Source organism: Zeus faber (genome assembly GCF_960531495.2).
Source record: "Zeus faber genome assembly, chromosome: 16".
Lineage (NCBI taxonomy): Eukaryota > Metazoa > Chordata > Actinopteri > Zeiformes > Zeidae > Zeus > Zeus faber.
Genome location: NC_137202.1, coordinates 23,212,155 through 23,237,612, shown reverse-complemented (window position 1 = coordinate 23,237,612; position 25,458 = coordinate 23,212,155). Strand labels below are relative to the sequence as shown.

Here is a 25,458-nt window from a genome sequence, read left to right as displayed (position 1 = left end):
GAACACACTGGTTTAAGACTCCTAAAAAAAAATGTACCAGTTTACATGAGTTCACTACTACACCTACACGTAGGAGCTCTCAGGACTGGTCAGGGCGTTAGATGTTCCACGGGTCAACTCTGAACTTGGAAAGACTCTTAAATGTTGTGCTCTGGACTGGTGGAATTACCGACATTGCACTTTAAATACTGATTCCTTGGTACCATCGGGACTATTTAGAAATTTGCTTTCAAAGGGCATTATTTTAGGTAATTGTTTTAAGCCATGTTGATGTTTGGGTTCCGATTGTCTCCCCGATGAATTTTTAGTTTTTTTTATTTATTTTGTTATTTGCCGTTTTCTTCTTTCTGCCTGATGGGATCTCGGCATCATTGGAAATGAGGGTTCACCCCTTAATGTATCCCCGAGAACTAAATAAAGGTGAAGTTAAATGGAAAAATCACTGTGTTGAGGTGTCAATATGCATTAAATAAGTCTCTGCCTACTGTGTGCTCATGCATATCCAGATAATTAAAGCTACAAAAAAAGATGTTTACATTCAGAATCAGTTGTATTTGTTTGGTGCGTTATTCCACAAACAAATATCATAAAAAAAAGCTTCACAGGCTGAAAATAATAATAATAATAATTTCATGAAATAGAATAAAAAGTGAAGTGAAAAAAAATAGATGGTGTCATAGTTATTTACAAGGATATAAAAATGTAAACTAAAAAAAAATCCTGATTGAAATAAACAAAGGTAACCTTGAAAAAATATTCAAAAATATTTTAAAAAATATATTAAAATATATTTGCTTTGAAACGTAATGGAGTAAAATTTTTAGTGTACAAAAAAAAAATCCCCAAAGCGGAATATATGTAAAAATGTATTTAAGTGCAGCAATAAAATACTTCTTCGAGAGTTTCCACAAAACGAATAATTCCCACTGACAACAAATCAGCGACACGCGTGGAAAGCTGCAGGCCAGGAGTGGACCGTACCAACTTGCACAGGAGGGCGGGGGGGTGTAACGAAGGCGACCTCTCGTCGATAAAAGGGTTCGTGCGCGACCTGAAACCGCGGTCTGATGAACGGTTACACCGCGGCGCCGTGAATCCTCATCCTCGCCGCGGCCCGTTGGTCGAGGGAGGCACGGTGGAGCTCCGCGACGTATTCGCCTTCACACCGCCCACCCCCCGGTTCGTCGCCTTGGCGGATGTTGTTCCCGTCCGTCTTTGAGCGGAGGCTGCAGCGGCTCGCCCGCTCCGCGGTACCCCCAGTCGGAGGCTGACGGCGCCGGTGGCTGGAAGCCTGGAAGCCTGGAAGCCTGGAAGCCCTCCTGTTCTGCCTTGCCTTGTCTTGTCTTCTCTTGTTTTGTTTTGTTTATTTCTAATGGTACCTTGTGGCAGCAATCCAAGATGACTTAACTTCGAAATACTACCGGCTAGCCAGGTAGTGGAACACCACTTCACACACCTTGTAAATATACCGTTTATCTTAACATGGCATTCCTTTATAAGCTAATGTCGACTGCTTAAAAACAAGTGTTTCAATAATAATAATAATACTGTTTTCAGCTGGATGAAAGGGTCTTTCTCTCTGCTGCCGCTGGGGTTTATCTGGTTATTTTGCATGTGACTTTAGATGACAGTGGTGTACAATACTCTTGTGTTGCAAGTTTATTGGCGATGTTTTCATTGTTTAATTATAACGCGTGTGTGTGTGTGTGTGTGTGTGTGTGTGTGTGTGTGATTCTGATCTCCTGTGGAAATATGATAAACACCCAAGAGACACTTGAGGAGTGCTTGAAGTCACCAAGGCCTTTCCCATGACCATGAGAAAACACACACACACATATAAATCACCTCTCATAGTGAAGCTGGTATTATTTTGGTGTTTGCGGGTGTTCCCTGATATATGGGGGTTGTTTGGTCTTTTATGGACTCCCATTAACAGAATACCCAGAGGACCTCGTTCAATACCAACATGGCTCAGTTGTTATTGCCTGGAAGCTGCTGTAACATAAGGTGTCCTTGGCTCGCAGCGGCAGGACAGTAATTTTAAAGTTGACTACTGGTCTAGATGGGGAAAGTAGTAGTAGTAGTAGTGGTGGTGGCCCCAAGGAGCATATGGAACACATCTCCCTAATATAAGGTGTGTGTGTGTGTGTGTGTGTGTGTGTGTGTGTGTGAGGTTCATCATGTAACTGAAGCAGAAAGCCGGAAAAAAGATTTAATCACACACCAGCACCGGCATCTTATTACAAAGACTATGTTGATAAGGGTAACCTATATCTGCACTGTGTACTCTGAGGGCTGCTTGTTCAAGTTTCATGGAATCTGTCATGACACTTATTTATTATGTTTTTTTCACTTGCCTGGTGTTTCTTTCTTGCCTCGGGTTTTTTTTTCCCTATTTTTTATTCTTTTGTGTATATATAGCCTTAAATAGACCACCGATGTTGCCTTGAGCTTGGCAAGATTAAAAAATTGCAATGCAACACATCTGCCCAGAGACTTCTGTGAGAGTTGTGTAAAAATCGATGAAGAAAATTGGGCAAAAATATGCAGAGGCGATTATTATTATTATTTTTTTACTGTGCCTATTGAATAAGTTGTGCCCTGTTTCATTTACAGCAGATCTTGGTATGCAAGGCTCGTCAAGTTAGATGGGCTCGTTTCAGATAGCTGGGCTCGTCTGTACAGACAAGAGGGATTTGTTTTGGATAAGGGGTAGCCACAATTAATGGAAGCAATTATAGCCAGTTGGTTTTTAAAGGGGGGAGTTGGTGTGTGTGTGTGTGTGTGTGTGTGTGTGTGTGTGTGTGTGTGTGTGTGCGCGCGCTTGAGGTCCACACATTTCCAAGGCCTTTGTGTTAGCGAAAGGCCCTATTAGAGCCCCATTATGTGAGCGGGGCAGCTGTGAGCCTGTGTGCCGTGCAAGGCAGTGTGCTGTTCTCTCACTCTGTGTAACTGTCATTACTACACACACACACACAACGACAACCCCTCTTTAACCCCATCCTGTTTATAGTTTTTACTTTCACTTGTTCATTTTTGAAATTTCACTCCCTCTTGTTGTGTGATCTCTAAATTTCTTGTACAAATACTTTGACATCTCTCACTGGCTCCGACACATTACGCAAAGCCACCCGAAAAACAATAGTTGGCCATGCCTGTCAGTTCCTATGTGCAACGCACTATTCATTATAACAGCCTCCCTTCCTTCTCTGATCCCTGCAGTCATAACTGCTGCGAGCTCAAACACACTCTGATACTGTGTGTGTGTTCGATCTAGACACTCAGAGTGGAAAAACATGTAGCTGGAGCTGACTCTATCTGGACAATGGGGGGGCGGCATTTTAAATGCTTTTTGACAGGTCCATACAGCCCCTCGATTTGCATGTCCCTTTTGGCTATTAGGAGGTGTCTTCCCCTCCAGTCATGTGCTTATGAAACTCTGATAAGCTGGCTCGTTCGGCGATGGCAGAACATATTCCCACAGACCGTATCAGTTTGACCCTGGCACGATAGACTACATAGTTTGTTTTTTGTTTTTCGATGGGAATCTTTGTTGTGCTGGTTTTTCTCCCTGATACTTTCCCTTAACCCATGACTGACAGCTGTTTTAGCCACAAATGTATCTTTGAAGTAATCATTGAATTCAATCAGTTCATTGCCAAGACTGCATGTTGTAAAAGATAGGAACCAATTAAATCATAAAAGGCTTGAGTGTTGTTGCAGTTTGCACTTTCAAGGGATCGACACAATATTCACAGGGTCTTTGTTGGGGTTTTTATCTCAACCTGAAAGGAGCACTACACTTGCATAGATTTGTTATTCAAAATTAATCGTGTGTGTGTGTGTGTGTGTGTGTGTGTGTGTGTGTGTGTGTGTGTGTGTGTGTGTGTGTGTGTGTGTGTGTGTGTGTGTGTGTGTGTGTGTGTGTGTGTGTGTGTGTGTGTGTGTGTGTGTGTGTGAGAGAGAACCTTTTTTTTTTTTTTTTTTCTTCCTCTCTGTGAACAATCTGTTTATTCCCTGTAGTTCAGAGTGACATCATGTTTCGTCTTCTATTGTCCTGTTCATTCATCAAGATTCCTGTTATGATCAACAGTGTTTGTCATTCTTCTGTTTTTGTTTTTTTTCCTCAAGTGCCAAGGTTCGGCTTCTTCCACTGATGATGGCCTTTTCAGAATGCCACCGCATAGCTCCTGTCTGAATCAAGCAGGATTTGGCTCATATTTTTGTTCTCCAGCAAGTCTAGTTCCATAATCCTTCAATTACATCGTCAAAATAAAATGCGAAACATTGCGGTTTCGGTCGGCACAACATGCTCGTTTGAGGCATTCGGAGCAGCCTTTGGATTGGGGACGGACCGATTCTGAATCCTAACCTTTCCGTATTATCCGACAACGTGCGCCACTCCAATCCATTACTTTTACCGATCGGGACATTCAGTCTGGTGCCGTTGAAACATTTCGATTGACATCCGAGGCGTTTCTCTCCATAAGAGACACCGCCGTGTTTCTGTGTGTCACGATGGAAAATAAAACTTCTATTCAGTATCTCCCAGGGCTGATATTGGTCTTGTATATTAAGGATGTGATAACCTATTTTAGCCTTGTGTCAGATCAAAATCTCATACCGTTACTGGCCTACCCGATCTTACCCCCGAGTTTAAACCCATGCTGCACTATGCCACAATGGCTTGGTCTCATGCAAAGATGAGGTTGAATGTGTTAAATCCTCTGGATCTGGCTCTTTGTTCAAGCCCGGGCATGAAAATGGGGCTAGCGTGTCTTAGCATGAGGTAGAGTCACATTTAGTGTGGCTAAATGTGTTATAACTCCTTACCCCAGGCCTCTGTAATTAAATCGGCTCTCAGTTGTTTTGTTCCAGTCATTAAACACGCTTGATTTTCACCTGCGGGCTATTACAAATAACATATATTTTTCAATGAGTCCATATGCAGCCCAGTATCATTATTAACTGGTGGCCGCTGCGGGTCGGACAAGATAATGGGGATAACAGGATGAGAGATAAAGGTAAAGAATTAGACCTCATAACCATGAACAGCCCGGCCCCTTTGGTGTTCTTAGACCTCAGGAACTAATGAATGAATGGTTCCCTGGAATGCTGATCAGTTTTTTTCCCCTCTCCTGCCTGTAACTCCATCACCTTCTACATGTGCACATAAGAAAATAAGAAATGAACTGTTATGTAACTTCCAAACAGCCTTTTCACTTTCCATTTATGCCCTGGCCGCTGATTTGTAATGACAGCCTATATAACGTCACCTATTTACACAGTATAGGAGGGGCTCCATCGGTGGGGGATAATACCGTTTTGGCCACGTCTGGCTCTCGTGTAATGTATCCATGATAGAGTAGGGCTCTGGTTAGTGTGCATAGAACAGGCACCCTTAGCTAATCGGGAAACCACTTGCGAAAAGGCGAAGACGGCAGGATGGGTGGATGGGAGGGTACGTGTTGTATGAAGAGTTTTGGCATGCCAAGGTCAATCCACGGGCCAGGAGGCCCCACACCTTCCTTTCACTCGAGCCAAAACACTTAATCCTGCTCCAATCGACGTGGGCCAATCAACAGGACTACACGTGACACATCGTTTTTACCTTCAATTGGTGATACGCGTATAGATTCAGCTAAGTTGGCTTTTCATGTTGCACATACCTGTACAGAAGCAAAGAGAACATCCCATTATCATTATCACACCTAAATGGGATGTGTTGTGTTCAGACGCCGGATAGCTGTCCGGCGTCTGAACACAACACACCCCATTTAGAAGGGAGAGATTAGTCGAGCTGGGAACAACAACAAAAAAGAAAGGCATTGTGCAGAAATGTGACCAGGGATAGCACTTGATTTGTCATAACATTACTTGAGCAGTTGGCTTTGACATCTTAATTATTGAAACGCGGATGTTCAATCCTGATGGGGTTTCGATGCATGTTGCCTGGTCGATTCCTGTGTGTAAAAGGGAGTGGTCCACGTCGTTTTGTGTATCTGAAGCAATGTCGTTTTCACAAGGCCCTTGTGGATTTCCTTTGGGTTTTTCTTCCTCATCACTTATTTGGTAATGAAGTCAGTAGTGCCCCAAATAGAGCGGTGGACATGTGACTAGTGATGACAGACAAAGCAGATTCCCATCGATACACACTGTATGGGGGAGGTGTGTACGTAGTGCCTGTTTTGACCGATGAAGCCGTGGAACTATCAATACCACTTTCATAATTAATACGTTTTGTTGCTTATCGCCAAATGACTGTACTTATCAAGTCAATCGTTAGAATGATGCATTTCCTATTCTTCCAGTTTTGTTTCCTGCTCTTTTGTGCAGCTGTTAACCTCCATAACACATTAACTGACAAATTATTTTTGGGACGAAGTACTGAGTGTTCAATCTGAGGTGTTTGCAATACAAATACTGAAGTTCTCAGTTTAAGGTGTGTGTGTGTGTGTGTGTGTGTGTGTGTGTGTGTGTGTGTGTGTGTGTGTGTGTGTGTGTGTGTGTGTGTGTGTGTGTGTGTGTGTGTGTGTGTGTGTGTGTGTGTGTGTGTGTGTGTGTGTTATGAAACTGCCAACAAGTTACGGGGGTACCCGGTTTAGATATCGTCGTAGCATTTTTTTTAACACATGCATACGGTCGTGTCCCAGTATTGGTATTTGTGTATCCCTGGAAACATTTAAAACAATGAGCTTTTTAAAACTGCTCATGAAGTGGGGGAAGCGCCACAAAGATTCACTGTCGTTAGAGAAACGTCTCGGGGAATCTGCAAGATGAGGGCCAAAACCTGCCCACTCGCGAAGTGTAAAGTTTGACAGAAGAATCCTTTCTTTGTTTTTGCACTTTTGAAAATCCAGCTGTGTTGATGCCTTGTTGTTTATGGACAATCTGCCCCCACCAACGGGCGCCGGGGTGATGGCCAGATGATCCAATGGCATGCCTTGACCTCTTCAAGACCATGTTTACGACCTCTTCCTCAATATATGTGAGAGGGCAGACAGGTTGTTAACGCTGAGCTGACCGACCACACCACAGGCTTTTGAAAGAACTTCTGTCACTCCGAACAATACTTGCTGCAAAACACTTGCTGAAGTGTCAAAAAATAAAGCAATGGAGCCATTTCTTCAATCCCCCGCGGCCATAACCCTTGGCAAATTATATTAAAATTCATAATTTATTTGTCATCATTCAGTGACTTTACAGGATACAATTTTGTGTGTGTGTGTGTGTGTGTGTGTGTGAGAGATTAATTCACAAATTTAATGAAATTCGTTGATGGCATTCTTGTTAACCCACTGATCAAAGACTGACACCAGACGCACTCCGCACAAGTACGCAGTAAGCAGAGCTAATTGGTGATGGACACCAAACACCCCATCACAGGACTTCAGGGGCCTTCAGGTTCCCATTCATCTGCCTCCACATATCCCGGCCTGGGCACGGAGCCACATTATTTTAGCTGCCCTTTCTGGCGCCCTCCTGAGTCACTGGCTATTGTCAGCCAAGTTTACATAAATAAGCAAAAAACTGTTTAGGATTACCTTTTAGGTTTGAGCCATCTAGAGCTGGGTTATGTTACTTTACCAAATGGCATTCATTGGTCCAAAGCCTTCGTATTTGTCTTCATATAGTGCAATGTTTGCAAATTTCTTGCCTGGCCCATGTAGTATACATGGGCCAGGTTTAAAGCACCACTTTTATTTAAAAAATAAAAAAAAATATATATTTTTAAACTTAAGCAGTTGTTAGAAACTGTTGAGATACTCGATGTTGCTATCTCATCTCTGCAAAGTGTCTTTTGTGGAAATTCTTTACTTTAGCCATTAATCCAACAAGCACTGAGCAGAAGGCAACGTTTCGGGCGTGTGAGCGGTGAACATTTTCTCAGTGTTCTGGTCGACATAGTGGTGCTCTCGCCATTAGGCTCCTTTCTCCATCAGTGCACTCTCCGTCATAAGGAATTGGTTCATTAAGTAAGCGTGGCTCTAGGGCTGAATTCACACTCTGAGTGCCCTCTCCCATGACCTCACTTTCTCGTCCACACACACACACTCAGTGGTGCTGGAGTGAAGGAACCTGTCACACTTCCTACTCAAGACCAAACTGCCAGCAACTTAAACGTCTGACCCTTGCATTCCTCCACTCCCACCCTTCCATGCACGCATGCAGTACACATGTACTTGTACACATGACCGAATCCATGGGTGTTGCTTCACCCATACATTCAATGTCACTTACCATCAGCAGAGAAGCCAGCAAAGCTGACCAAAAAGAACATTCCCACCTCCTCTGATTCCACACACCAGCACCAAACCCCTCTTACCGTGGAGGCCCAGTTGTGCTCCACTGATTCCCAGGGATAAATGGAGATAATGGGAGTCATATGCGGACGGTCTGTTTTGGGGCCCGGGCTACGTGCAACCTTAGGAGGCTCTGTGAAGCCATTACGCTGTGAAAGGGAGAGAGGGGAATGAATGAGATCCACCAATCTGAGAGGATCTAACCGCACACACCGAATGGAACCGAAGGGTACTCACTCACTTTCTGCGGTGCCGCTCTAGTTCCCAGTTCTATCTTGTTCCATACGTGCAAGCTACCAGCTTGTTCCACAAAACTCTATTTAATACCCAAAGCACACTTGGGTCTTAAGCCTTTACCCTTGGCTCTACCCTCAACAACTTTATATAAACCTAACAAACGTTACTTAGCTTTGAAACACATGCTAGGCACCTAATAACCTAGCAGTCCTGCGAGTTACATTATCTTTATTCCTTTCCCTAAAGTCACATCGAAACAGCTGATTGGAGGATTAAAAAAACTGTGATACTCTCTAATTTCATGCTGCACAATCTGCCTGCTAGTTGGCTAATGGAGAAAAGAAACCCAAGCCCACATTTACTGCTTCTAATGCCGCTCCGCTCCACAAGGCCTGGCAGGCAAAGATGTAGATGACGTTTTATGTTTATTGCTTTTTGCCTATAGCATATCTACTGTAGGCTGGTCAGCGGTCAGACATATTGCATCTAAGCTATGTGTTGAGAAGGACCACGTAATACAGAGCTCTAGTCACAGTGGCTACGAAGTAAATGGAGAGTCTGTCATCCCTATGAAAAGTGTGGGTGTGTTTACTGCAGCTGCCTCTACCATGTTTGATTATCTCATTGACCCTTGCATTCGTTACTGATGACTTCTCAAGATACTGGTTGAAACCATCTCCTTGTTTGTCAGTTGTATGTTCCTGCTAAATGACTTGTTAGTACTAATATTTGGGCATTTTCTTTGTCATTTTGAGGATTCCATTCAAAATGGGCCGTTATGTCCAAAGTTGCATTGCTGAGGTATGTTGGTTCGGAGAGAGATTTTTTAGAGTTTTGGTGTCAATGTAGGAAGAACATGAATGATATGGCCAAGAAACCAATTGATAGCGTTCACTACTTTCAATAAAGTATATAGCATCATTTATAACACCAGTAAAAAAAGGTTCAAATTTACCACTTGCGGGGGGGTTGAGCACCACTTTACTTGAACTTGTGTGTAGGCGTGTGTGTGTCTCGGCCTCTCGTCTTTTTGCCTTTTTTAGCCTTCTACACAGACATACGCGCGCGCGCACACACACACACTTTTTCCTGCATTCTTTCACTCTTTATATTTATAGGGGTTATGTAAATAAATGAAGAATGGGTCTTTTGCTATTACTTGTTCTATAATGATGCAACATGATGATTTATTTGGCATATTTGTACCCACTTATTCCATCTGTGTACCCCTTAATTTAATTGCATTTTGATCTAATAGTTTTCGGCTGTCTTTTTCACTGTTTAAAACAGGGATTGGCTGAAGAGTCTACTCTCCACCCCATGGGGGCTGCATTGCAGATGGGAAGTCATACACCGTTTGTCCGGCTTTCCTGTCTTCCCCATGCCCGCATCTAAGATGGCCACCCATCACCTTTTCCTGTGTTGGAACAAACTGGAGCAGAGCTGCATGTTACCATGGTGATCAATTTTTCAAAGACTTTGGAAAAGAAGGGTGTCAATGATGTAAGGTGCACAGAAAGAGAACGACTGCTGGTGAGTTTTATTTTACCTTTTACTTGAACACACTAAACTATTAAAATTGTTGTTTTTGCTGCAAGGAATATAGATCCTGTTTCAATGTTAAATTGTTACTTTGATATGTTGTTTACAAAATGATTATTATGACGTTTACAGTAATTACAGTCCCTAACCACATATGACAGACACTGGAAAAGTTGCCCCTGACACACATAGTCAGGTTCTTGTATGGAACTTTTGGACTGTTTGACAGATAAAAGTATGGGAAACACTGATGTAGATCATTTAAAGCCAAAGAAAGCTGGTTACTTATGCTTCAGTTGAGTCTCTGTTTGGGCTGAACGATTTGGGAAAATAATCGAATTGCGATTTTATTTATTTTATTTTTTTTATTTGTATTGTATTTTTTCTTATAAACAAATATTTCCACTTAGTATACTATTTATTTTTTAAGTATGCGACAGAAAATAAGTTCCTTATGTTCTGTATAATTCACACACATTCTATAGTATGACCAACACAACATTAGATACAGTCAACTTATGAACTTATTATACGTAATAACGTGACGTATTTTATTTAACTATTGAATTGTAAAAAAGAAAAACCTTCCATCACTGTAGAATATTGACACATTGATTTAAATTCAAGCCTTGTGATTGTTCAAATCTGAAAAAGAACATTCAGAAAATATGCAATTGATTTATTTTTTGCGTGCATATGTCCACATACACGGAGTGTCCTTCCGTGTGTTCGGGACAGCTTTATGCTCATTATATGTACACAAAAAAAGAAAAAGTCGCAGTGTTCTGGAAGAGGATCCGTCCGGACTCTAAGGGTGTTCCGGGCTGCACACGGCCCACACAGCACACTGTGGCCAAAACAATGGCTATAGACGGCGGGGCATGGAGAAAGTGTCCCCATTACACACGGTTTCGTTCTGTACGCACTCGTTTCATTCCATTCGAGACGTAAAATAAAAACCCGCTGTTCTGGGGCGCCGATCGCCGGCACGTGCGTCATCGGAGTTTGAGACAGGTGCGCAAAAAGTGCCCCTCCTGCTCCACGCCTTCCACTCCCTCCCCCGGGATGCCGTGCTAGGCGGCCGCCTATCTCGCCTCTAGAAAGAGCCGTCCCTGGACAGCCCTCTTGGTGAGATTGTGTAACATAAGAAAACAAACAAACAAAAAAAAAAACGTTCTTTTCATCTCTGGCTTAAAGACAACCTCCATCCAAATTCAGTTCCTGCTTTCCCTAAATGGAAAACAGGGCTTTGGATAGTCAATAAACATCCTACATCCATGGCAACCGGTGATAAACTAAGCAGATTCTCACGAACACCAGACTACAAGCTATTTTTAATAATGCAGTGAGACAGCATTAAAGAGGCTGACGGTTGAGCGGTAATTGGACTAAAAGACGTTACATCTAGTCAAATTAAAATGGCATGCAAAAATCCTATCCACAAATATTGGCTGAGCAGATTCGAGTGTCCTACCAAACATTATTCTGTTTTGACAAGCTGTAGGTAACTCCCAGCAGTGTGTCATGACATTCATTTTGTCTACGTGCATGCGGCCACCACCCTGCTGTCAGAACTCTCAGTTCTTGGATCGAAATAGATATGCATCTGTAGACAAAAGTGCCCTTTACTGCCAGGCAACAGTGTGTTGTGGAGCAGCGAGCTGCCTATTACAATCCAAACAAAGACACAATTCTCTAAAAACAAGGGAGGCCGGCGCGGAGGGTGTCAAGGTGAAAGGTTTTTACCGCCAAAATAGCAAAAGATCTTCTTTGTAGTACGTCACTAGTTTACGTGGATGTCAGATCACGGGATCTCACTGCTGCCATGGAGAAGTTAAAAACACTTAGACGTAGCATGACTACAGGGAGCAGCCATGCCTTCTCAGTGTCCGTGTGTCTGATTGTCTTCCCATTTGCCCGTTCACAGCGGGAGCTCTACGCCATGAGCAGAGGGACCACCCTCTTCTCCCGTGGAACTGTGGGTAAGCCCCCCCCCCCCTTCAATCACACTTTCCCCTTCCTTTCACGCTGTTACATCCTGTTCATTTAGCAACGTCGAGCACACGGCGTCTCGTCTGTTCTCGCCGCTTGCGGGCCGCTGTTTCGTTGCTCTGGTATTTTTCCACGGATCATAAATTGACGTTCTAATCGCCCACGTTTCACCCTGCTAATTTATGAGGGGCCGAGCTACCGGGGGGGATAATAGGCCCCCTATTTGTAGCTGTCCTCTCTGTTTATCCTCTTCTGTCACGCTTCCCCTCTCACTTCTCCATTTCGCCATCTGCCAGTGATCCCTCATTACGTGTGCGGGGTGCACCTGCCTCTATACAACGTTGCACACAGCTCTGGTGGGAACGAACTGTAACTGAATACCCGGTTGCTTCTCTCAGCAGCTTTCCCTTTCCCTAAGACAGTGTTGCGGTAATTGCTCTTTGCACGAAGACGTGCCACTGTAAATACAAATGTATGCTTTCACACGCTGTTCACCTTAAGCGTAATGGGATAAGTGGTACAATTATTACTCGTGGGGTCAAATTGTAGTTTATGCCTACACTTTCAGAAGAAAACCCATTTGAAATGCATCCCTTTGTTCGATTGTTTTCCTCAAAATTCCCCTCACCGCTGTAGCTCTCATCCATTCTTTGTCGGTTTTAAACAATGATTCCTGTCCGGCAGTCTGAGAGGGCAGAGGGCAAAGTCTCAGACAAACGTCCCACGGGATGATGATCTTTCTTTTGTGTTTTTTTTCCTTTTTTGCCCCCACTCGATCAATGGATCAGTTCTATCCATAGATTTTTCACTTGAAGATGTCACTGGGAGATTTAGCTCTAGATGCTGCCCACGTCTTTGTGATAGACATGTTTGTGTATTGCAGTTGGCACGCCAGTTTTTACCATCTGCCTAAGGCATGTCTGCTCATGTTGCGCTGGGAGCAGCCAGTCCTGCAAGCCGCCCCGCCAGCGGGAGTGACGAGTCAACCGCCAAACCAGTAGAAATGGAGCTCTCTGTCCCTGACACCTTTTTACTGACGCATATCTTAACTTGAGTTCACAAAGTCTTTGAAAGGTTTAAGATCTTACAAAGTCTGGTATTGCGCAAGAGAAAAATGAACTTGAATCGTATTCTCGTGGTTCGGTGATTCGGTAAACATATTTCCTGTGTGCTACTTATTATGTTAAATGCTGATCAAGATTCCATTTCGAATGATTTGCTTCACCTCAGCTGATTATGTGCGGTTGCGCTATGTACTCTCAACAAAATGTAATAACCCAAAGTGTGTGTGTTCAGTGTCTTATCAGATACATTTTTATATTCCTAATTTTTAGAACTCATCATCTCACGGTAACTCGGCAGGCAACCATCAATGAACATTTAGAAACTTCTATATATGTCTCGGTAGGACAAATGAATATAATTGGTATTTGACGGTAAGATTATAGATTATAACGTGTGTGTGTGTGTGTGTGTGTGTGTGTGTGTGTGTGTGTGTGTGTGTGTGTGTGTGTGTGTGTGTGTGTGTGTGTGTGTGTGTGTGTGTGTGTGTGTGTGTGTGTGTGTGTGTGTGTGTGTGTGCTGTAGAGACAGATAGGTGGCTTGACCTGGGGCGAGACTGTACAATTCAGCATGGGCCTCCCTGCCAGCCTGGTTCCCGCCTGGAGAGTCTGTGGGACGTATTACCAGACCAGCGCCAGCAGAAGAGCCAGGACAGGCTCCACGAAGCAGGCAGCGCCCCGGCAATCACCAGCTTGATCCGAGACCTCAGCCTCGAGGACGGCAAGCTGTGCAGCTCCCTCTCCCGTACCACGTCCGCAATCACAGGCGCCAACCCCGCCCCAGCTGCGCCGCCCAGCAAACGGCAATGCCGGTCTTTGTCGTTCTCCGACGAGTTTGGCGGCTGCCGCCCGTCATGGAGGCCGCAGGGCTCCCGCGTGTGGACCGCGGTGGCGAAGCGGAGGTGCCACAGCGGCGGGAGCATCCGAGTCGGCAGCAGCCAGTTCCCCGTCATGCAGCGCAGCTCCAGCCTCAGCCTGCCATCGCGTTCCTGTGCACTCGTCGACGGAGCCCCGGGGATGCCGTGCTTCACCCAGGGACTACCGTTCCGACCGCTGTTCACCGCCTCCCCCGCCACCCCTCCCGCCTCTCCATCGTCGCGCCGTCGCCAAGACCGCACCCTGAGGCCGCTATCCCTCTCCCACGAGCATATCGGCCTGTCCGAGCCCCAGAGGGGGGAGGAGGAGGAGGATGAGGAGGAGGAGGAGGAGGAGGAGGAGGTGGTGGTATCTGAGGTGAGCTCCCCGGACTCCACCCCGGAACTGGGGAGGCGCGCAGGTGGACTTTCTCGGAGCAGGTCCCAGCCATGCATGCTGAACGACAAGAAGATCGGTCTGAAGCGGAGACGGCCGGAGGACATCCAAGAGCAGCGCCCCTCTCTGGACCTCGCCAAGATGACTCAGGTTAGCATGCACGAAGTGAACGTGCTGCGCACACACACACACACACACACACACACACACACACACACACACACACACACACACACACACACACACACACACACACACACACACACACACACACGCACACACACACAATAACCAAACAAGGTAGGCCTGGACTTGATTTTTGACACATGCTTTCATGACTGCGCCCATTCCAGAGTTTTGTATCATATTCTTGTGTTGATCAAATGAGAATCAACCATCGTCTCAGTCGTAAAGCCCCTTTTTAGAGCTTTAGAGTATTCGTAACACATTAGGGTAAAACCCTAGGCCAAGCGCAATTACTGGGACAAAAGCTCTCTGTTCTTAGACCTAAGGGAAGTTCAAGAGCGCTTCAAACACAACATTCGGGCCCTCTCCCCATGATTGGGTACAGGATTAAATCAAGCTGAATAGAGTTTTCTGGGTCGTCGGCCCAAGGCTTTGGGGATAAGGCTTCTCTGGCCTGCCTCCCTTGGGCTTGGGAAGTGGCGCTCACCGAAGTAGAATTCCTCGTGTTCGGTCACGCTGCCTACCGCCACGCTCTAGCAGGCCTTGCTCCGGTTATCATTTCATTTACTCTGTTGGGTAAACATCCCATCCAAAGGTTGAACTCCTCACTCGTCATTTGCTTCCTCTGTAACCCCCCTCTCCCTCCCTCCCCTCTTTTGACTCTGTTCCTCCTGGCCTCTCCTTAATCCTTCCTCTATCTAATATTAGACAGGCAGCCAGAGGTGATTAATTATTTTGGCACATAGACCTATTCTTTTTAGTGCAGAAAAACATTCTCTGTGTGAATGGCTGGCCTTGTTTGTTCTCCCTTGAGGTCGGGGGAAGCTGGGGAACAGCCACGAGATGAGAAATGATCAGCCGTGGAAACAAAAATGTAACAGTGGAAGCCCTTTGAACCACTTCTTCTGGTTGAATGTGTGTGCCTGGGCGCTCCGAGGCACCAAACCACTCTATTGTTTTGTTGCATGAAAACCTCATCACCTGCTTTAAGACCACCGGCCATGCACTCTATATCAATATCCAATGCCCACTAAAGACTCTTGTCCAGGTTCTTTAAATCCACACATACCCATCGGCATCACATCTGGATGAAATCCCGGCACTGTTTTGCCTTTTTGTTTTGCCTATATCTTTCTCCCCTGGGGAGGATAAACCACTCAATAAAATAGAATAACGGCTCCCCCTACCCTGCTAGAAAGCATCGTTCATTTCCCTCCTAGAGCCCTCCTATTTTCCTAAAGTGTCGTGTTGCCGGTCGGTCACCCGGCCTGAATCTAGCCAGGGATGCATCAAAATGACTTTGGTAATGGAGCCTCACACTTATGTTTCCTCTATCTATGCCAGCTACTAAGAGGGGAAAATCAAGTATGTTGACTCCCTCCACGACCACCCCCCCGTTTCTCACACACACACACACACACACACACACACACATATATACATACGTACACACACACACATACACACACACACAAAATGTGGCATCATGGAATGCAAACACATTTGACACAGCGTAAGAGTTTACACACACACACACACACACACAGTTGTATTACCTTACCTGTACTCTCAGGAATGCTGCAATGCAAGTGCACACTTTGCCGGTAACTTGATTTCGACCATTGTCAGAGCCGGAGGGGTCGCACAGGTCAGGTTAGTCATTTCATCTGCCTCACAAGTACGCCACTAGATTTGGACCCTAACCTGTTTACCTTCTCACTCGCCTGCATGTGGGCGAGTGACCCTCATTTTTACACACACACACACTGAGCTTTATTTCCCCTTCTTTCCATATTGCTCTTTCTTTCTCACATTTTCACCCATTGTTGGTCACATCTTCTAAATCCAGCTGTCTTACCATTTCTGGGCCCCTTCTCATCAGGTCTCATGAGAAGTCTTACTGCCACGAGGTGCTTAAACAAGCAGGGGGTTATTGTGTCATTCACGCTTGGCCTTCATTTACATGAATAGGAGAAGAGGTTAGTGTAGTGCAGTGGTTGCCATGTGGGTTGATAAGAACGTAGTCGGTCCCGGGCAGAAGGGAGGAAAATCTGGTAGCTGGCTTACGGTCTGGAAAAGGAAGTTATAGTATGGAAACGGGGGCTAGTTACAACCTGTGCCTGTTCTAGCGCAGACAGAAAACAAGAATTACAGTCCAGGTTGGGAACACATGAGATTTTACTGCCTCTTGTGGGAATTCTTTCCTTTCTGCGATTAGCGGCAGGCTTTTTCCACCCTCCAGTGAAAGATCTCACTCATCACATTTCTGCTGTTAAACAGTGTTTGACTCGCCTGTCTTGCGCAACCGGCAAATTGATTTCGGGAAATGAATTTATAAAGCGCCCGTCAAGGCATTCTGTGGCTGATGATGCGGGCGCATCTCTGCCACATCAGTGCTCTTCTGTGAAGGGAATTAAGAGAACCAAAGTCAACCAACAACAACCTTGTTTCAATAACAACGGGTTCCACGACTTCACACACCTACACACATTTCGAAAAAAACACTCCTCTAGTTTAAGGCGTGGAGGAATGACTCATGTAGAGAATAGAAACGGAAAATGAATCGAAACATCCAAGTCAACTCAACTTGTGGGGTACCATATAGCCCACTTCCTCTAAGTATTTTTGTTTTATTTAGCTGTTTTTCTAGGCCTCGTCATCTTGACATTTGTCCACTTTGTCATTCTCATATCTACTGCTACTATCTGGTGATGTAGTAATGACACTATTAGCGGTGTGAAAGCTTGTATGAGGTGTCTTCATGAATGCATTTTGCCTAACGATTGATCTTGAGAGAGAAGTGGAAGGATGGAGGCGGGTGAAACGATCCTGCAGGGCTAGCTCAGAGGCTGGAAGACTTGGGTTTTCGGGGCTCTCTATTAATATCCACTCGTTGGTCTAGGCTCAAGTGTCCATAATCTTCCCCCGACACTTTCACACCCACACACACACACATCTCCCCTTCTCCTGCCCCCCGTCGCACTTCATTCCTAAAATGACACGCATGGCGATCATACTCGCGTGGAATGTTTCACAAGCTTGTGGTAACACCTCTGAGGATTTCATTGATGTCCAATGGTCTGGACTGTGATAAAACTTGCTGTTTGTTATTAGCCATCGTGAACCCAGCGCAGTGTGCGGCCACACGCTTGAGGCCAATTGGATGCACGTAGATGGCTCAAAGTAAACAAGAGGAACGGAGGAAAACAGCCTGGCCCTGGGGGTTAGGAACGCAGACATGGAGACAAATAGACAGGAATGTTTGCTAGTGTGTAGTCTGTCAGCAAGGAATGGGTTAAGCGACACCTCACTCGCTTCCCCTCTGCCCTCTTCTGCCTGTCAGTTGTTGCATTCTGTTTATTTGACGACTCTTCTTCTCTACCTCTGGCGCTAACAGAGACGACTGCCATCTCTTCAATGTAAACATTACATTACATTACATTGATCAGACGCTTTTATCCAAAGCGTGACCACCAGCTCTACCGCCTGAGCTACCATCCCCACCACTTGACATATCGCGTTTTCACACAAAAATGACCGGGTTTCCCCAGGTTTTTTAAACCCTGCTAATTTTGGGTGATTGACACCTTTCCCATTGCCAGGAGAAATGCATTTCTTTCTTCTGGTGCGTCACATTCGACGCCACAGACGCGTCAGAAATGGGGTGTGTCATGGTTCCAGTGTTATCGGGAATAAAACAGTAGAGGGACAGCAACAAGTTAAAGCAGCATGGAGCACCGGCAGCATGGCGGCGTGCACCGGCACTGGTCTTTCTGCGGCAGGGAGCAGGGACCTGCTTGGGATGGTCCTGGAGTGGCTCGGCGTTCGGTGGGGAGCTCAGGGGTTCTCTATTGTGCTCCTCACAGTGTGATCCCCACATTCACAACATTTCATGGTCCCCCATGCAGAAAAAAGGTCAATAACTTCTGATTTTGATTTTGGATTGTACATGGGATATGAAATGATTGAATGATACACGGATATTCCTCCTTCCTATTTATGCGCTAATGTCCTTAACTTCAACATGTGACGCATCTCACGGGTAAAGGGGCGAAAATTAGCGGGTTGATCCGGGTGTCCTGTTCACATCAGAGCCGATTGGAGATGCAGCCGATTAAAACCCGGGTCTATTTCAGGGTCATTTGACCTGGGTTTTTGCTTTCCCACTGATGACAAATGTTAGCGGGTGTTACCGTTTTTTTGGCGCAGTGGGAAAGGGGTAATATTTCTACTTGGAACTTCAAATGAGACACAAAATTGCTGAACTTAAATGAAAATGTATTTAACATGTTATTGTCTGCATTGTCTCTGCAGTGCACTTATTTCAAATAAAAAATACATCAACTAAAAAAGTGTCCACAGGTAATCAAAAAACTAAACTTCGTGAAAAACTTAAAAAATAAATAAACTGTCATATTAAAGTCTGGTCGGAAAATAGTCTCCCCGTTACAGAAGTGCAGGATTTATTATTTACAAGCAAAGTATTTACACAAACATCCAGTTTTTACTAATTAAGTCTCACAGTGATGGCAAGCAACAGGTAGACATGCATGACGCAGCACGGCCCGAGCACCTGCCCCTTAATGTCCATAGTGCCCTTTTTATGTGCTGCGTTTTTATCTTTATTTGGTTTTGTTTTTTTTAAGCGTGAATTAGCATCAAGGTAGCGGTTTTCCGAGATCGGGACGCCTGCGACAGGGCGCTCGTGATCTGCGCTCGTGATCTGCGTTCCGCTGTGCGCTCCATGCCCTTATTGAACCGAAACTGAAAAGAGCCTTGTTTTGTTTAAAAAAATCTCTCATACAAGTAAGAAACACACAAAAGTAAATAGATCTAAAATAAAAAGATAGGAAAATAGCAATGGGAACGCACGCACGGTGCCGCACTGTCTGGAGGAGAAAGAAAACTCTGAAACGCCAATTCTTTGAGTGAGGTTTACGTTTTCATCAAATGTGAAGTATTTTCAAACAGCACTCCTGCTGTTTTCTTTCAAAACTGGTCGTGGAGGCTCTGCACTTGGCATTTTTAATGGGTAACACCATAACAAATGAACGGAACTGGTGAAGACAGAGAGTGAGTGAGAGGAGGACGGGGCTATGTGGGCACTGCAGCGGTGTGTGTCAACTCTCTGTCAGAGAGAAGGGAGCGAGGAAGCGCAGCCAGTACCAGTATATCGATACTGTGGAAAAGTGAGTATTGAAACCGTATCAAATATTCAGAATCGATATGTATAGAAAAATTGATATTTTTGAGAACACTAGACTGCAGATAGTTTTTGTTTATCGGCCTCGTGAGCGCAGGCATCGGCCGATGCAGATGAATCGGCCGACCGATCAATCAGTCGACCATGTGATGCTGGTGTGTCTTGTGTTTGTATTTTTCTCTTCCTTATTGTGTGTGATATTTAGAAGTGTGTGGGGTGCATTTATATAGTGCTTTTCTAGTCATACGACTCAACAGTGCATACCTCAATGTGGCAGTTTCATAAGCCACACACTACCCAAGTGGCATTTTCGGGGCCCTCCAATACAGAGGCACAGGGGATGGTGTTGAAAACACACCAGTTTGTTGTAGGGAGTGGGCAAGCTGGAACAAGCCCGGAGCAGATGGATTACATGTCATGACAAGGGCGCGCTCGCTCTCTCTCTCTCTCTCTCTCTCTCTGTTTACCTGTAGCTCATTGTTTACTCTAATGAGCAACAGGCGAACAACCTGTCCCAGCCCAATTACCCAAACCCAAGACAGGTGTGTCTGCTTAAACCACACCACCCACCACCACACTCACATTCATGCATAAATGGAGGCAGCCGTGCAAGGCACACACCAGTTCATCAAGGGCAGTTGGGTGGTTAAGTGTCTTTGCTTGACATTTTAGCACACTACCAGGAGGAGCTTGGGACCAAACCGGCAATCTTCCAATCACTAGATGACCCCTGCGCTACTTTGTGAGCTACTGCCCCCTGCGTGGTGGTGTTGATTAACCTCAGGAGGGGATTTCCCCAACCCGTGGAAGCCCCCTCAGCGTTGTGTTTGCATGAGGTGCTGCCGCTGCCTGCTAGAGGAGAGTGCACTCGCAGTGCCGGTGATGGTTGAGTGCACATCTGCTACGTTTAAAACTGACTCCAACTGTTGGTCTTGTGCAGTTCTCCACATTTAGAAGAAAATGTTTTGAGTGTGTGTTTGTGGGCAATAACAACATGGGGTTGGCCTGCGTATATCTCTATGCACGTGTGAATTGAGTTATACTACATCTAAGCAGAAAGCCAGGGAGAGCTGGCTGAAGAACACAACACTGAAGCAGCTCCTGAGATGAGTTCCCATCCAACCCCCATCCTTCAAATACGCCTCCAAGAGATTTAATGGGAAGCATATTGTAGATAAACTGCTACTCCCCTTTTCCTACCCTCCTCTCTCTCTCTCTCTCTCTCGCTCTCTCGCTCTCTCTCTAGTTTTTCCATTTGCTCTACTTCTCCTCCTATGCTGTGATAATTAGTAGTGGGGAACTATAGGCAGCTGAGGGGAGACGGGCGAGAGCTCAGAAAAATCCCCCTTTTCCACCCCAGTGGGTTAACTACAGCAAAGGCCAAAGCTTTCCCCACAGCTCATGTTTAGGACAAAACTGAGCCCAGCCCAGGGATAGGGGACGGAGCCCAATGTGGTGCGGCTTGTGCAAAGGGGAGACTCGGCGCTCGTTGTAACCGGAAAGGCAACCTCCCTGAACGTGTGAGTGGGGGGGGGGGGGGCATTAGAGGTATCCGTCACGTAAGCCGGGGTCTATAGAACGGGGACCTCATCTCTATTCGCCTCCATGCCTCCCAACATCTGCTGCCGGGGCGCCCGAGAACCATTAACCCGCCCGTGACGCGGCACAAAAATGCCTTCCTTCTGTCGCGCGGAGAGGAGTTCCTGGAGAGAGCCGAGGCGAGCGGGGAGGGGGAGCCCTCCAGGTAAACAGCCGTATCGGGGTGCCGTAGTCGGTTCTGAGGGGGCGGCGTGTTTAAAATTCTCACCCTACCGAAAAGATACACACAGACGCGCTCTCTCGCCGGGGACACCTTCCGCCCCCGTCCTTCCCATCTTCTCTTTATGCTTCCCGCGCCGACTCGCGGACGCGCATCGGGGCCGCAGACACGGCGAGCGGCTCCCGGTGGCTCCTCGCGGCCCGGCTAATTAACTTATTTCTGTTTGACGGGTATCTTATCTTCGCCTAAAGCGTACGTGTGTGCGGACACAAACACAAGCACACACATCGCACTCCAGCCCACGCATACACAGAGATCACACCCTGAGTAAACCTAGGTGCAGTTCAAACAAGCCAGGTATCTGCTCCTCCAGGCTTGTGACGCTTAAGTACTTATCGTTAGCGTGGCCTTGAATCCTCTCCAGATTTGTTGTTATTTTGAAAAAATAAGCTTCAGCCCCGACTGTTGGCAGTGATGCACGGAACGGAAGAAGGAAATGCACTTCCAGGTTGGGATCCCTCTCGTGCGCCCTGCCATCTTTTGTTTTTTGTTTGTATGAAAATAATCACTGTACCATAACCAGTGTTTTTGTGTTGACCCGCTGTTTTCTCAGTGCCAAACCAACACCGCCGTGACACAATGAGCTCCTTTCATCCCTCTGAGCAACTCAAACCATTTTGTCGGTTTGAGTTGGTGGCTGTTGTAGGCTGTTGAGGACAAATGGAAAATGGCAGCGCAGGGTGTGAAACACAGGGCTCGGCGTGCTCCCGCTCCTTTAACGCCGCAGTCTTTTCGTGTCTTTCTTCTGAACAGATCCAGCTCCAGATCTTTCAAGGCGCGAGCCGACCCGGGGTTCCCGAGGCGGAGATCCGCCGACCGATACTCCGCCCGCTCCCGTACGGAGACAACGACGGCGGGGCGGCGTCCGACTTCGCCCCCTTGGCCACGCCGGGCCGGGAGACGTGGCAGGAAGCGACGGGAGGTGACGACGAGGACGAAGTCCGCGACGACGGCAATGAAGAGGAGGAGGAGGAGGAGGAGGATGAGGCGGATTCCTCGTACGAGGAACTGGACAGCGACTCGGCATGCAGCGTGGACTCAGGAACCAGGTCTCCCGTGGACATGGCCGTGGGGAAACGCACCCTCTGGAAGGGTGACTGCGGGACGTACCGGGACATTTTCCAGCTGGGTGGGGAGCTGGACCTGGATCAGATCGAGAGAAACTGACTCGCCGGCCTATGGACGGCTTCAGAATGTAAACATACATTGAAGAAGAACATCGCATGGTGATCCCACCCACTCGTCCAAGCAAAGATGGCCGATGGGAATGATGTTTATATAACATTTAAGAGCAATGTCGCCTCCCGAGGACTTGGAGCATGTATGTTGGGTGGTAGGACCGGGACGTGTGATTGCCATGCGTTCTGATGGGCTGGCGTCGCTGGCTTGTTTTTTTGTTTTTAGCTAGCTTCCTAAATACAAAAGTTTGCCTTAAAGGGTCTCATCGTCATGAGTCTAAAATCAGTGACCTTAGCTCTTTTTATCACTCGCTATGTGGCTTAATGCCTTAAATGTCTTAAGACACCACTTGACCCGGTGTACCTTCTCAGCCTCTCGAAAGTCCACAGGCTTTAGGGGTTGTAGTAATGTAGCAGTAGCACTAGCAGGGCTCTTGTGAATTTTGTTTTGTTCGTTAAAGAAAGACGGTATGAAGGACTGGGATCTAAAGGGAGGGATGTAACCGCAGGGAAGAGTAGCATTGCATTCTCAAAGACTCCCCACCCCCCCCTTCTCTCTTTGACCCTTATCCTCATCTTGTATGCGCACAGACACACACACACACACACACACACACACACACACTTTCTGAATGTAAATAAGCCTTCAGAGTATAGAAAAATGACTCATTTCACCTCAGAGAATCTAGCCTGAATTCCTGAAAGCCATTTCCGACAAATTTCTAGTTTCTTAATATGCAAAAAAAAAATGTATATTTGAATATTACACTGAAGACGCTGACAAGTTTTCAGTTCTAATATCAAAGTATATTTTTCTAAGAGTTTTTTTTTTTTGTAAGACTGCTTTGTGAAGGAGCAAGAATGCGAGGCCTTTTTTTTTTTTTTCTTTCCCTTTCTTTTTTTTTAACAGAACGGACATGAAATAAATTTACAAAACTGGAACCTCTTTCCCTGTTTTTATTTCTTATTTTTTTATTTTGTTTCCACAAAGTGAGCGAACGGGGGCATGCCGATATAAAAAGGGTTGGGGTCCGGAGTTGCCAGAGACGTGTTTTTCGGTGTCGCTCGGATTTTTCACGGCGCTCATGAATGGGCATTTACCGTCCGTGACAATGTAAAAATCTCAATCGGTTGTTTAAGACAAACTAAACAGCAGGAAGTCTAGATGAATGCCCGGCCAGGAGCTCGCAGAGGAAGGTGATGTCAGAGCAACACATCCTCCCAAGCCGACGTGTGAGATGAAAGCCAGACGGACGCGTCGGCCGGGCCTGTCCGCTCGTCTCGGGACCTCCCGTCATACGTCCCTTACCGTCTAAAAAAGGCCAAACCGAAAAGCGCCCGCCGCCTTCTATTCATAAATAGCTGCCGCCCGAGGCACAACGCAGAAATTCAGGGTTTTTTTTCCCGAGACACGGGGAGGGAGGGAGGGAGGGAGGGAGGCCGCCGAACTGTGTTTACATCCAAAACAGGATGTTCGAAACCGACCGCGGCCCTTCCCACCTACCCCCGGCCTCGGGGGCGGGGGGGAGCAACAAGGTGTAAGCTTACAACAACGCACACAAGTTTGCTCTTTGTGGTGAAAGTCCTGGAAAGCCACTCTGCCCGTCAGCTGTCCCGGAGAGGGGGACGTACGTGTTTGTATCTGCCTGTCGTCCCCTTTCCCCTGAATGGTTCCTGGTAATTCCTAAATGTGAAAAGTAGGGCACCGCATCGCGTCTCCAGGAAAACTCCGCCGCTTCTCCGACATGCGGCGCTTCCTTTGCCGCGAGGAGGAGGCCGGGAAAGTGTGGGGGGGGGGTGACGGAGGGTTAAAATTGGCGTGAAATCCCAGTGCTATAAATAGGGAGCATTGTGCTGCGAACGTAAACACACGGGGGAGTGGACGGGAGCCGGGGCGGGGGGGGGGGGGGGCGGCGACTACGGTGCGCACGACTCCGCGGGTCTCGGGGTGGGGGCCCGGTGGGCTTGGACGCCGGAACACGGCCTCTGTTTTCCAAAGAAATCGAAGCGATCCAATTTTCACACGGGTCGGCCCGAAAAAAAAAAAATCCCAAAAAACGCTCCGTCAACTTAGTCAAACTCCAGGGGAATTCATCAGTGTTTTTATTTATTTATTTATTTATTAAGTTATTATTATTTTTTTTTTTTTTTACATCACGCCTCTCCTCTCCATGCATCATCATCCACATCCTCTCCAATCTGGACCTATTTCAAAAATGTTGTTTCCGTCTTCCATCTTGGTGTCGAGAGTGAGAAAGCTCGCTGTCCTGCACTCGCCTCGGCCCGACAGGTGGCCGCCGGTGTCACGTGTCGACGATTGACCGGCTCCCCTCTGCAAAGGTCAGCGGGGTCAGAGAGAGAGAGAGAGAGAGAGAGAGAGAGAGAGAGAGAGAGAGAGAGAGAGAGAGAGAGAGAGAGAGAGAGAGAGAGAGAGAGAGAGAGAGAGAGAGAGAGATGAGAGAGAGAGAGAGAGAGAGAGAGAGAGAGAGAGAGCGACGAGAGAGAGAGAGGAGAGAGGCGGAGCCGCGTTCACGCTGGGTGAACGGGTACTTTACGATGGGGGGCAGACGCACACATCGGCCGGATTAATGAGTCGGCCGCGCCGACACAAGCGCCCCGGTCAGCCAGCTCCTTCCCCCGGCTCCTCTCGTTACACGAACAGGGAGCGCGTCGTCCGGCAGCATCA

The 25,458-nt window shown here is 46.5% G+C and overlaps 1 protein-coding gene across 2 annotated transcripts; it reads left to right on the top strand.

The window, feature by feature from the left end:
* The first annotated feature begins 1,277 nt into the window (after positions 1-1,277).
* On the top strand, positions 1,278-23,714 carry LOC307242321 (protein FAM53B-like). 2 transcript variants are annotated; one of them, XM_080016737.1, is made up of 5 exons: positions 1,278-1,432; positions 9,831-10,073; positions 12,010-12,064; positions 13,662-14,536; positions 22,348-23,714. In XM_080016737.1, exons 2-5 carry the CDS (start codon positions 9,996-9,998, stop codon positions 22,759-22,761), a joined length of 1,422 nt encoding a protein of 473 aa, XP_079872863.1. In that variant the 5' UTR covers positions 1,278-1,432; positions 9,831-9,995; the 3' UTR covers positions 22,762-23,714. The 2 variants fall into 2 exon arrangements, with proteins under 2 accessions (XP_079872863.1, XP_079872864.1); XM_080016738.1 differs by having other exon boundaries at positions 1,278-1,459.
* The last annotated feature ends 1,744 nt before the right edge of the window (positions 23,715-25,458 follow it).